This window comes from Montipora foliosa, chromosome 6, assembly GCF_036669935.1.
Source record: "Montipora foliosa isolate CH-2021 chromosome 6, ASM3666993v2, whole genome shotgun sequence".
Classification (NCBI taxonomy): domain Eukaryota; kingdom Metazoa; phylum Cnidaria; class Anthozoa; order Scleractinia; family Acroporidae; genus Montipora; species Montipora foliosa.
Window position 1 is genome coordinate 7902504 of NC_090874.1, and position 12500 is coordinate 7915003.

Below are 12500 nucleotides of genomic sequence, written 5' to 3' on the forward strand. Positions count from 1 at the left end.
GTGCTTATTTTGGGTTTCTTCTCATGATGGGAATTTAAGTCCAAATATCTGTCTGTGTGCGTTGGTTTGCGAAAGACGTCAATGACGATGAAACCAGTATTCCTGGAGACTAGGGTATCTAGAAAGGAGATTTGATAATTGTTCTCTTTTTCCATAGTAAAGGAAGTCATGAGGTCTATAGAGTTTAATTTGTCGTGGAGTTCAGGTGAGCAATCTTTGTTGACGCTGACAAAATTGTCATCAACATATCTTTTCCAGATTTTAAGGGCAACTCTCATGGACGATTCTTCGATAGCCTCCATACAACCGAGAGCGACGGCTGGACTAACCGGGCTTTCCCATGGCACAAACATGTATTTGTTTGTAGACACAATCATTATAGACGAAAAACTGTTTAAAATAACAAATTCCAGCAACGAGATAACGTCATCAATAGTGAGGTTGGTTCTTGACTGCAAAGTGCATGTAACTGGACTGGGATGGCTGTGAATAGGGAAACAACGTCTAACGAACCATTATTTCATCGTCCAGTATCCCCATGTTTGCCACGTCTTTGGCAAATTCACAAGAATTAAGAACAGAGCAGCCATTCCGATTCTGGGTGGGCGCCAAAATGTCTGTACGAAATTTCGATGTATTGTAGAGGGCAGAACCAATACAAGAAACAATAGGCCATTTCCGAGTTCATGTTTGCCTCCTCTTCAAAGTGAGTCTAAGTGCGAAGTTTTTGTGATGGTAATTAGTTTTACTTTACATATGAAAGAAAACTAATTATCATAAGAAAAACTTCGCACTTAGACTCGCTTTAAAGAGGAGGCAGACATGAACTCGGAAATGGCCTATTGGTCGAAGGGGGTAGCCAGACTTGTGGTATTTTATTCAACCACGGATTGCAGGTGGAGATGCATCAGTCGAGCGCAGTCTTTTGTAGGTGGAATCATCTTGTTTCAAACCAATGCAGTGTATAAAATCCCCTGCACCGATTCACGGTTCCTGGAGCTATACATTGGTGAGACTGGAAGGTGTTTTTCAACGAGGAAAAAGAAACACATTCGAAATGTAAAAATATGTGAGTAAAACTGGCTCTAATGTTGCAGCTCACGCTTGGCGTAACAATCACTCTTTTGACTTCAACAATGCTAGAGTAAATGAAAAAGGAAACTTCCGAATTCGAAAAACTTTGGAATCTTGGCACACCGCTAACACTAATGAAGCAGACAATAACTTCAAGCCTTTGCCAAAACACTACTCTATTCTTTTAGATTAGCGCATTTTTTTCCCTTTTACCGTTAATTTTTTTCCACTTCCATTTTGTATCTATTTCCATCTTGCACATTTGCATCATAGTTTTTAAAGACTTTAGTCTGGAAGCCGAAAGCTTACGTTTTTAAATTTTTCTTAACCAGAGAACGCTTTTTTAGAAGAATATGTTTTCTGGTTACTCTTCTATTTTTTACCTTTTTTTGACGACTTGAAGTGGCATCCTCAGCTAGAAGTGCCCTGTACTCACAGTAAACCTGAAGATGACAAAATTTAGTGTAACCTTTCAGTTATTTTGGTATGAGTGGGATATGGCGCGGTAGGAAAAACACGTACTGCTTGGGATCTCCACAAAGCAATAGTACAACAACACTGGATAACAGGATTAAAACACAGACGCACATACCTCTACTGGGATATTATTGAACTTTGTGATAAAAGCGTGTTTGATCCAATCCACAAAGTACTCAGAGGACAATACAGCAAAAAGATAAGGGCAGATAACATATAGATGATCTACAAAGACAAATATCATGTTCATTTATCATCATCTTTAATAAAAGGAGCCACTTGGTGTTCTGTCAAAGGCCTTTTTCCCACCTTTACTTACCAAGATTCCAGTTGAATTCTGTTAAATTCCTCAGAGCAACAATTGATATCAAAATAATATAGTGAAATCTTTCTCTAATATCTACAACCAGAAAAAAAGAAATCAAATTGGGATCAAAGCTGTGTCTGCTTGTAACACATAGTACATAAAAATTAATAAGAGTTCTGTACATACCGCTACAAGACATTTGGAATAAGTTATTTCTCTCGAATTTCTTGAAAACGCTCCCTTTTAGTTCCACAAACTACAACAGGAGAGCAATACCGGTAAATGTTATAATTTATTTTCATTGCTCTGTGAGTATAATTTTATGACACACCACACTGCACTCAAGAATACTTCCTTCCACTTTCAGGCTTATCTCACCTGGTTGGAAACCATGATGACTAGTAATGACTTGTTATGAGAGTTTACTGCAACATTGAGACAGATGGCCTGAAATAATACTAGCACAGAATGAAGAACTGAGAGGGTTAAGGAATAAATACACGTGCATTACAACAACACACAGATGATTAAATTTGCAGAATATTGGCTTCTCTGGAAAATAATCACTTATGGCCAGAATTGCAGCTAATTAGATGCCACGCCCAATTTTGACATCCAACACAAAGTGTTTCCTTTAAATTATTGCTAAGCATTTGCTACCTGTTTCTAGCAATAGAGCGACTGTCATAAAAACTAAACATATTAAAACAAAAATGCAAAACATTTACCAGGTAATTGCCTTATCAAACAAAAACAAATGACTTCCAATTTTTATTGGCTTAGTGCAAACAACGTCATCTCTCTTTGGAACTTTCTGGAAAGTTTCACTTTGACGTCATTTGAAATACAGAAACGTGATCGGCCAATCGAAATGTTTACTGCCTGCGTTAGGAGTTTCCTTGGAGGGAATAAGGAGAAGCCTTGTTTTAATCTAGCCAAACACATTGGTTTGTGTAACAAACATTGCGAATACTTTTTCAAGGTCATATGAAAGTCGCTCTAAGGTTAGTGTTATTTTTTGGTGAGGGTAAACGCAGCCTTTTATCTTTAATCAACCTCTTTAGCTTGCACATGTATGTCTTGTTTTCCCATTTCAGACCATGTTCTCAAGGGAATTCAGATCTCCTGTTGTTTTTTCATAAGTTATTCGTGCATAAGATGACATTTGAAAAAAAACCGTTCTCTAGAGTAACATCACATGGTCCGAAATGGATAAACAAAACATACAAGTTATAAAAGAGGTCAATTGAGGAGTGGAGGTTCAGGGACACATTGTCATATTAACAATAATTGTCTGTTTTCCCTGATGGGAGTGATGTTGAAGTTGAGGAGAAGATCAAGAGGACACTTTGTGATGCTTATCAAAACTGTCATGCATCCAATTATGTACATTTCTGGACATATCTGAAAAAAATGTCTTCAACAATTTTCAAACATTCAAGAAATGGAGATCTTGAGAATACTTATTGTCAGGATCCTTCAATTAACCTTACACATGTAGCCTGGATGTTCTTCAAGGATCTCTTGCATACCTCGCCACATATTCCGCAAATTATTTTTCACTGGAAGCATTGCAAAAATCTTTATAGATCTATGGAAGATCCTCATAGGTCAATGCAAGTACATGTACATGTGTAGTTCTATACTTAAAAAGACCTTCAACTAGCATTATTAATAAAATTACTATTCTTATGATATTTTGTTGAAAAAAAAAGAAAACATAATTTTGCAATTGAGCAACTCTTCTCTCTTATTTTCTTTCCTTAAAGTTCCAGTGTGCTACCACGTTGAGTTTAATGACACGTTATGCTAGTCTAGCCTCGACATGTATTTTTACAAGAACCACTACGAGATCCTTGCAAAACGTTAAATTTTATGGATCTCTCCAAGTAATTATAGAAACTGAAGACCTTTGAATATCTTTCAAAGAGGTTCTATTTCAACATCTTAAAGGTAAAAATATTATTTTATTTTGTCATATTTTCTTTCTTATATTTCCAATGTGTTGCTATTTTTGATTTGGTAAGATGCTAGAGTTGCCTCTGCTGTTTCCCGCAAAGGAATTAATGTCTGTCCAAATAGACTTCCCAAACTATAATGCGGCAACCATAACATCACCCTGCCAGCAGAGCCTTTCTTAAGTCGAAAAGAAAAAAAGTACTCTGCAGAAATCTTGTTAAGTCTTTATTGCGTATGCTCAAGCCATTGCTTGGATACAGTTTCAAACCCAGGCCAAGTCTCAATCGCACCCCTAGTCGCCATATTGATTTTTGTACTGAAGGCTAGATTTTGACCTTTGCCGTGTCAAAAATACGATGTGCCCACCGCTAACCGGTTTGACCGGAGTGATTAGCCCAGAAACTTGGACTGCGGCAACTTAAAAGACTTGATACGATTTCTTCAGAGCCTCTCTTGCTCGCCCACTGGCGAGTTTTAGAGAGGCTCTGCTCAAAGGGTGCCATAACAGGACATATAAAATTCCAAATGAAGGCCCCTAAAATATTTGAAAAACTAAATTAAAATGCAACCCAGTGTTCCAATGATCAGATGTAATTTGTTGCAAGAGTCAAAGTTCTCATTTGAGCCACTTAAAAATGTTGTTAATTTTTCTTTTATCAGGGCTCTGGAACTGTATTCATGATACTTTGACAGTAAACACCAAACTGTATTGAATGTGTCATGACTTCTCAATCAATATTGATGTAAGCTTGGAAGAAAATAGCATTTTGGCATTGGCAACAACTTTTGAAGGATACACACATAAACCACAGCCATTACAAAATGAGGAATAATTCCAATGTGTTCTCTTCTTCGATCCTTTGGTTCAGTTGCTGTCCAAAACAGAGCATCTAAGATGTCTTGGCCAAAAGAGGAACATAACCTGTCAGCTATCTGTCACAGAGCAGAAAAGAAAAGTTGTCATGATTGCAGCTGAGGTCAATATGCCACTTTCAAAAACACCACGGACAATATTCTTTGTTTTTCCTCCAAAAGTTTACATACATGTAAGCATTGTTTTTATTTTCTCTTGGGACCATTGTTGAAACTGAAAACAAATTGATGCTTATGCAAAATTTTGGAGGGCAAACAAAGAGTATAATTATAAATTATGGTATTTTTTAAAGTGGCATATAGAAGGACAGACTGAGTGCTTTTCAATAAGTACTGACAGCTGGCAAAAAGCATGCCAGCCACTTCACTCAAAGAAGATGGCTCCTTTTTTGATGAATCGAAAAAATCAAAGATTAAAACTAATTTGGACAATGACAACATGAAGTTGTCTTTAGAAACATGATCATCAATTTTGAATTTGAAATGTGGCATTTGGGAGCATTCTTTTCAATTGAAAGTGTTATGTCCATAGACACCCCCGTAGAGAAAGAAGTTGTCACAATGGCGGATCTAGGAATAAATTATTTTAAGCGGGGTGAATTGAAAGAATCAAAGTATGTACTCTGACAAAAGTCCAGATAGTTTAGGCTGCCATTTTGACTTTTTTTATTTACTGCATTATTAAAAAAACTCACGTCAGGTAAACAGTATCTGTTCCAGCAAAAATAAAAACACAATTAGAGTCAGATAAATAGAAAAAAAGGGAGCCAAAATGGGGGGTGGCTAGCTACCCTATTCACCCCCCCCCTCCCCCTCTAGATCCACCCCTGTGTCAGGACCCTCGTTGATACTGTCAGTTACTGAACTCAAACCAGATGCCAACTTCACATTTTATTGCAACCCCTGGAAGGACAATAAAATTAATAAAAGGTGTAAAAAAAGTCCTGAGAAGTCAAGTGGCGCAAAATGGATGAGATCGAGAAAAGGGAAAAGAAGAGAAAATGAGAAAACAGAATCTGACCGATCAGAAGAGTTCAATATCTCAAAACATTAAATTGAATGTACAGGGCATAAATTATACAGTCATCTGGAATTAATTAATTCTCTATATTGTTCATTTTATGCCTTCTCCATTTTGTCTCCTTTGTTGTTAGTCTTGTTCATAAAATTTATAACAGTTACTAGAATAAAACACTGGAAATAAAAAATTATTAATAATAAAGAATAACAAAATGAGAGAAATAAAGGAAGACAAAGGGGTGCAAATAAAAGAGAAGGCAAGGCAAGGGAGGAAATAAGAAGTGAAGAAACGAGAAACCTGAAGAGGGAAAAAAAACCCAGGTGTACATGTATGGCTTTAACGCATTTTTAATGGTGCATTACCATGAACACATAAACTTACAAAGGAGGAACTTAATGTACTGTATAATGTTCAATATTTAGCTTCAGTTCACTGAAGTACTACAAATTACGTTTTTCACACTTCTGTGGTTTTATGCGACTATACATGTACACTGTTACCTCTAACATGTTGTAAATAACATAAAGTTTGATGACTGATTGTCCTCGCACAGTGTGATACAACACAGAAACATCCACATAAGTTAAAAGCAGCCAACAAATAATGATTATAGACCCTGAAAATGACCACAAAAAGAACAATGAGGGTATTACTTTGGGGGTATGTTTTTTATACTTCATGGTGAATCCATGCAGTCTTAAATTTAGTTCTCAAAGTGACCAAAAATAATCATTATTGTAAGGACAATGCATTCATCATCAACCTACCTTTTAAAAGGTCACATATCTGTGCAGGCTGTAACATTTGTGAACTAGAAAAGAATTCATAGGAATGATGGTTACAATGCAACTAAATTCCAATAAAATTTATTTAATAAATGTGTATATTGCACTGTCTTATGGTTCAGTGGTGTAGTACAACAAGATTCAGGTAACACATGTAAAAGAGGCATGGATATTAAAAATAAAATCTCCCCCTGTTTTTCTTCCACTGAACTACATGTACACTTCTCGCTCAAGTACAGAACCTTAAAATGATGGCACCAACAAGTCAGATGAGTATCGGACTACACGTACAGTACCGTGCAGAAGACTATGGGTGCCACTCCAACTGGACCAGAGCAGGGCTCTTTAAATAACAAGTGCTGTTTGAGCAGGAATGGCGCAGTGGTGAGAGCACTCACCTCCCACCATTGTAGCCTGGGTTTGATTCCGGGGCTCAGCCGATTGAGTTTGTTGGTTCTCTACATGTATGTACTTTGCTCCAAGACCTTTTTCTCTGGGTACTCTCAGGTTTTCCCCTAATTCTCAATGGGGGCATAAATATAAATTCCAGGGAGGTTCAGGTGTCAACCATTTAACCCATTGACTCCTAGGAGTGAAACTTAATACACCTTTTGCTGTTCATTTACGTAAAATATACATTCATTTACGTCAACAGTTGAAACTATGTGGCAATTATACGTTCATTAGCACTTCCATGAACTTCAAGTTCATGGAAGTGCTATTGAACATATATTTGCCATATAGTTTCAACTGTCGACGTAAATACTAGGCGTAAATGAACAGCAAAAGGTGTAGATTTTACTCTGTCTAACGCCAGACAATTTTACTCCTCAATGGGGGCGGTCCAGGACAGTTCAGGTGTCAATGAGATAATTATACAAAGTTCATTATTAGACTTTCAAGTCTTCTTGGATAAGGACTATAAACATTAGAGCCCTCTCACCACTCTTGTTTATAGAATCCTATGGAAGTACATTAATTAACCCTTTCGCCCTCGTGGGGTTCCCCATTGACAAGTAAGATTGTCTGGCGTTAGACAGAGTAAAATCTATAAGTGTCACTCTTGGGAGTGAAAGGGTTAATGGGGACATAGTTTTTGAGTGAATCTAGCTGTTGTTAACCCTTTCACCCCTGTGGGGTTCCCCATTGACGAATAAAATCGTCTGGCGTTAGACAGAGTAAAATCTATAAGTGTCACTCTTGGGAGTGAAAGGGTTAAAGAACCCAGACACTGTTGGAAAGAGCATTTTGGAGTATGGAGTTCCTGGTGATTATGATCTTGCTCAGTACCAAAAGGTGTACCGTTAATTCTGTATTTGCTCTGCTGTCTAAGTGTACAATTTGTACAATGTCATGTATCCTAAATTCTACTCCTGTACACAGTTACAAAAACTCTAATCATAAAATAACTACAAGGCTGACACGTACTATAAATCCTGTTTGTGAATATTTATTGCAATAAAATGTCCTAACAGTCCTTAATTATAATGAAATTACTGTCTAGGCAGAAATCTTGGAATAAAGCGGTAGGAAAATCTAAACTTTCCCCCAATCATTATAAAGATTATACAGCTGACTGTAAGCATTTTGAAACACCATTAAATTATTATTTTCTCTGCTTTCAGTAATTTATATTACAAAGATAAAAAGATAAGACAGAAAGACACTACTTTAGATGGATTAATGACCGGTATTGAAGTTTACCTCGATGACATGTAGATAAAATCATGGAGAGGCCATACTTACATTCTACAGAAAAGCAATCCAGTAATAATCTTGTACAAAGCAACAATTAGTCGCAAAGGAAGTATTGTAAACATAAACAAAAAACAATCCAGACACAGCATGAAACCAAAGACCATTAGCTGAAATGAAAAAAAGAAAAATAAATTATCTCTAGAAATTTATTGACGAAATGAGATGCAAGTTGATCTTGATGAACATCATTAGACTTTGCAACCAGACATTGCAATCCAACATACTTTGTTGCTATTCTGGTTTAATTAAGGAAATTTGAAGGTGGCTTAGAAAGTTACAATTCAAAGACCCTACCTTTTTTCTCAACATCAGATATATTGTTCCCAGAAACACACACTGTAGTCAGTGGTGGTAGAAGTATTGGTAGTGATAGCAGTGGTGGTAGTAGTAGTGGTAGTAGTAGTGGTAGCAGTGGTGGTAATAGTAGGAGTATTGAGAAGTAAATTAAACAGGGCTAACTGCAATTGCACGCCAAAATAATATTGACAGAAAAAAGATTTATATCTAGAGAAGAAAAATTAACTCTCTTAATCCTACTGTGCATGCATTCCTTGCTCCATGACTTTGTAATGGGTCATCACATGGGATTAAAACCATTAAATTTACTTTTAATTTCCAAACTTGGATGCAATTTTATTTTGACAAAACAGCCAAATTGTACAAAAACCTCACAGTGGTTCAAGTCAGATGATTAAAAACGTATATTAAAACAACTTTAGAACCTTTTCAAACTCCCGTGGAATTTTCATGAAAGTGTACACCTTTTCGCGCTTTTCTGTGTATTTGTCTTCTTCAAGTTCCATGTACTTTCCACGGGAAATTTCTGCCATGATATAATTCAAAAATGACAGCTCTGAAATGAAATGAAGGGTCCTTTTAAGTGAGTATGTCAAACAGTAAGCCCTACAACACACAAAAAAACAATCATTCAACAGAAACTGTTACTGTACAAGGCCTTAAAGCGATTTTCATAATTCTGCAGAATTTCATCTTCAAGTGCTAACTTCAGCTTCCATTGATCAAACAACTGATACAAAGCCGAGAGTTGACCCAAAAATAAATTATTGAACAGATGTTTCACATAATCTACCAATCCGCATCTTTGGTTCCCACGGTACATTCGCACATTCAAACTTGACACCTATAGAAAGCGAAAAAATCTGTACGAATCTTTTTTACTGAAGAACGCCAAAAAGATATCATAATGGTAGTTGAGCTGTGAACTAAACAAAAACTCCAATTCACTTTCCAGGGCAGAGTCAATCTCCCCGGCAATGTTAAGTAATTTGATTGATCGAAGCCAAAACGCAGGTTGGTGCTTAGGGCTTAATCGAAGGTGAAATTCTGGAGAATTGCAAAAATTACAGTAATGCTGGTTTCAATGAGGATGCAAGCACAGGGATGGCTTTCTGTGGAGCAGGGAAGGGGCAGTGGTGAGAGCATGTGGGTTGAGTTTGTTGGTTCTCTACTCTGCTCCAAAAGGTTTCCTCTGGGTACTACTATTCTCCTCTCTCCTCTAAAAAAACAGAGTTGATATGCATTGACTTTATTTAATTTCTGTACAGTAACTCCAATTACAATGTAGTGCCCTAGAACTAAATATATAGTAAACATAGTTGTCAGGGATTCATATTCACAGTCGTCCGGTCATCCCAGATGACTAACAACCCGTCCAGATGAGTGAAGTTTTAATGTCTTTTCATGAATGCCATCCAAAGTTATGATACTTTTATTGTGATCACTTTTCGTTTAATGGAAACTTACAGAAAATAAGGAATACCGGTAATCATGCAGCTTTCCTCAGTGCTCAATGAAATCTCAAGTTTGGGCGCCATCTTTGACCACGCAGTGCTTTCCATGAAATGATTGCTGGCTCAATTTTCATGTATCTCACTGCTGACATAGTTGTTAGTTAGCTGTTTAGCAAAGGGTGACTCATGGTCTCAGCTGATAATGTGGCATTAGTTACAAGGTGTTTCACCACCTCTGCATGGCAAAAAGGAAAACAAGTGGAGCAGAACCTGCTGCTTACGAACAGGAAAAACACAAAATCTTGGTAGAATATAAAAGGAAGACATTGGCCAGGAGCATCAAAACTTTGAGTCTTTGAATCGTAACTAGTCTGAAGTGTCAGCCGTCTCCTCGTCTCCCCTGGCTGACACTTCAGACTAAATCGTAACTTTGTAAGCTATGTTCAAGTATGTTGTGCCATGGCAGATATGGACCACTGTAAATCGGGTTCCCACCTAATTTCTGGTGAGATTGTAAAATAAAATGCAAATGCTAAAGTTACAAGTAATTTTAACAACCATTTTCTATACTTCCGCATTTTTGCTTGGGCAATCCAAAATTTGACCAGGCATGTGTATCATGAGATGCACTTGTCCAGCTGACGACTGATAAAAAATCAATATGGATCCCTGAATTACTATAATCGGACGCACCACGAATTTAAGTGTAATGAAATTATTAAATATTTCCGTTCACCATATATGGTAATAGCTTCCTACAAATTGCTACAGATTCCTACGGATTCCTGCAATTCAGCCACTCAGTTGAGAGTGAGAGTGGAGAGTTTGTGAAGCGCCTGATACTTGTCCTTCTGCTGTTGACAATAGTTAGAACCAGGCTTAATTAATGGTAGCTTTGGCTAATAAACTGCAAAAAGCAACCTGTAAATGAACATTCAACAAAAACAAATCTACATTATTTAATTTTCTTATTATTGTAGGATTCCTGCAGCCCTGTGTGGATTCATGAAAATTCCTACAAGCGCGTGGATTCCTGCAAATTCCTACAAGCACCATAATCGTTCATTTTTATTATTATTATTATTATTATTATTATTATTACTATTACTATTATTATTATTATTATTATTAATGTTACAGCACAAGCATTAAGTTGTTGCTAATTAGTTCCTATAATCGTAACAAAAAGACTATGAATGACCACAATGCAGAGTTATACATCTAACATGTTAAGAAGTAAAATGAAGTGCCTTTTTATTTTTAGAACGCAATATTGTGGGGGCCATCTATTTTAAAGAAACCCAGCTGGAAGGATGCCAAGAGTTGGCTATAGACCTATTCACAGTTTCTGATGCCCTTTTGGTTGGGGGGCAAACACGGCTTAAATTATAGTGAATGTATGGGATTTTGGCCGAATTCAAACCTCTGCAACTCTACTGCAAAAAGGCAGATTTCAAAAATTTTAAAATCGTTTTAGTCATTTCATTAATATCATTCACTCAATGGAAAATTAGATGATTGTACAAGGCACAATGTCTGAAAATTAGATATTAGAAATCTTCCCATGTCGCTTCAAATTTAGGTGGAATTTGCATAATTTTCTTTACAATGGTTTATAGGACATTTACAAAAGTTTACGATCGTTATAGCTTGATTCTGATCATTGTACTTCACAAAAATAATCTCAATAGAAGTGCTGTTTTAGAGGTATTCTCGCTATCCACAATCGTCAGACCTTAAAGGATTGATAATGGTTCAAAGTCTGCAAGATTCCCATACATTCACTGTAATTTAAGCCGTGTTTACCTCCCAGCCAATATGGCATCAGAACCATGAAAAGGTCCATTGACAAAAGGAACTGGTGGAACTGAATATGTGATCAAAGTGGAATTAGAAAAAAAGAGAGCATTTGCATGGATGTCCAGAGCTCTCACCACTATCTTGCCCCCTGCGATTGTTGTGATTGAGTGTGGGTTATGAAAACCACAACAGCATCAGATTTTCTTGATAGAAAAGACTTACTCTTCACACCAGTATCACCATACAGTCTTTGCTCTGAAGCTTCTTCTTTTATGACAGGACCTTCATCATCTTTCTTGTAAGACTTTTCCTCACGATCCACTGAGTTCATCTCTAAGAGATGATCACTGGTTTGAAGAAATACAGTCTCATCACCTTGAGAAATAGACTTTTCCCCGTTGGAATGCCTACATCTGAATTCCATCCCAGGTGATTTGTCGACATGTGTATTAAACGTCTTTGGAAGACGATCATTTTTAAAATTTCCACTGGGAGTAGAATCGAAATCGGTAAAATCCATTCTTCCTACAATTTCATTTACTTCACATTCCTTCTCTCTTGTAAAATTATGTTTGTCCTCTACAGGCTCAATCTGACCATCCTTGTCCAAATCATCTGTGTTATCCAGTTTCTTCAATTCATTTTCAAGACCCAATTTTAATTTTTTCATCGATCTTTCCTTGCTTTCCTCGTGC

At 36.8% G+C, this 12500-nt stretch overlaps 1 protein-coding gene across 1 annotated transcript in view; it reads right to left on the reverse strand.

The window, feature by feature from the left end:
- Positions 1-12500, reverse strand: part of LOC138006569 (transmembrane anterior posterior transformation protein 1 homolog) — a 17536-nt gene that overhangs the window by 4907 nt on the left and 129 nt on the right. Inside the window, exons 1-11 of the mRNA XM_068852982.1 lie at positions 12028-12500; positions 8977-9107; positions 8243-8361; positions 6479-6522; positions 6212-6327; positions 4615-4750; positions 2237-2334; positions 2045-2114; positions 1871-1951; positions 1667-1776; positions 1458-1517 (exon numbers count right to left, since the gene is read on the reverse strand). The exon at positions 12028-12500 is cut by the window's right edge and continues 129 nt beyond it. Coding sequence (XP_068709083.1) covers positions 1458-1517; positions 1667-1776; positions 1871-1951; positions 2045-2114; positions 2237-2334; positions 4615-4750; positions 6212-6327; positions 6479-6522; positions 8243-8361; positions 8977-9107; positions 12028-12500 — 1438 coding nt within the window. The remainder of the gene's footprint in view (positions 1-1457; positions 1518-1666; positions 1777-1870; positions 1952-2044; positions 2115-2236; positions 2335-4614; positions 4751-6211; positions 6328-6478; positions 6523-8242; positions 8362-8976; positions 9108-12027) is intronic.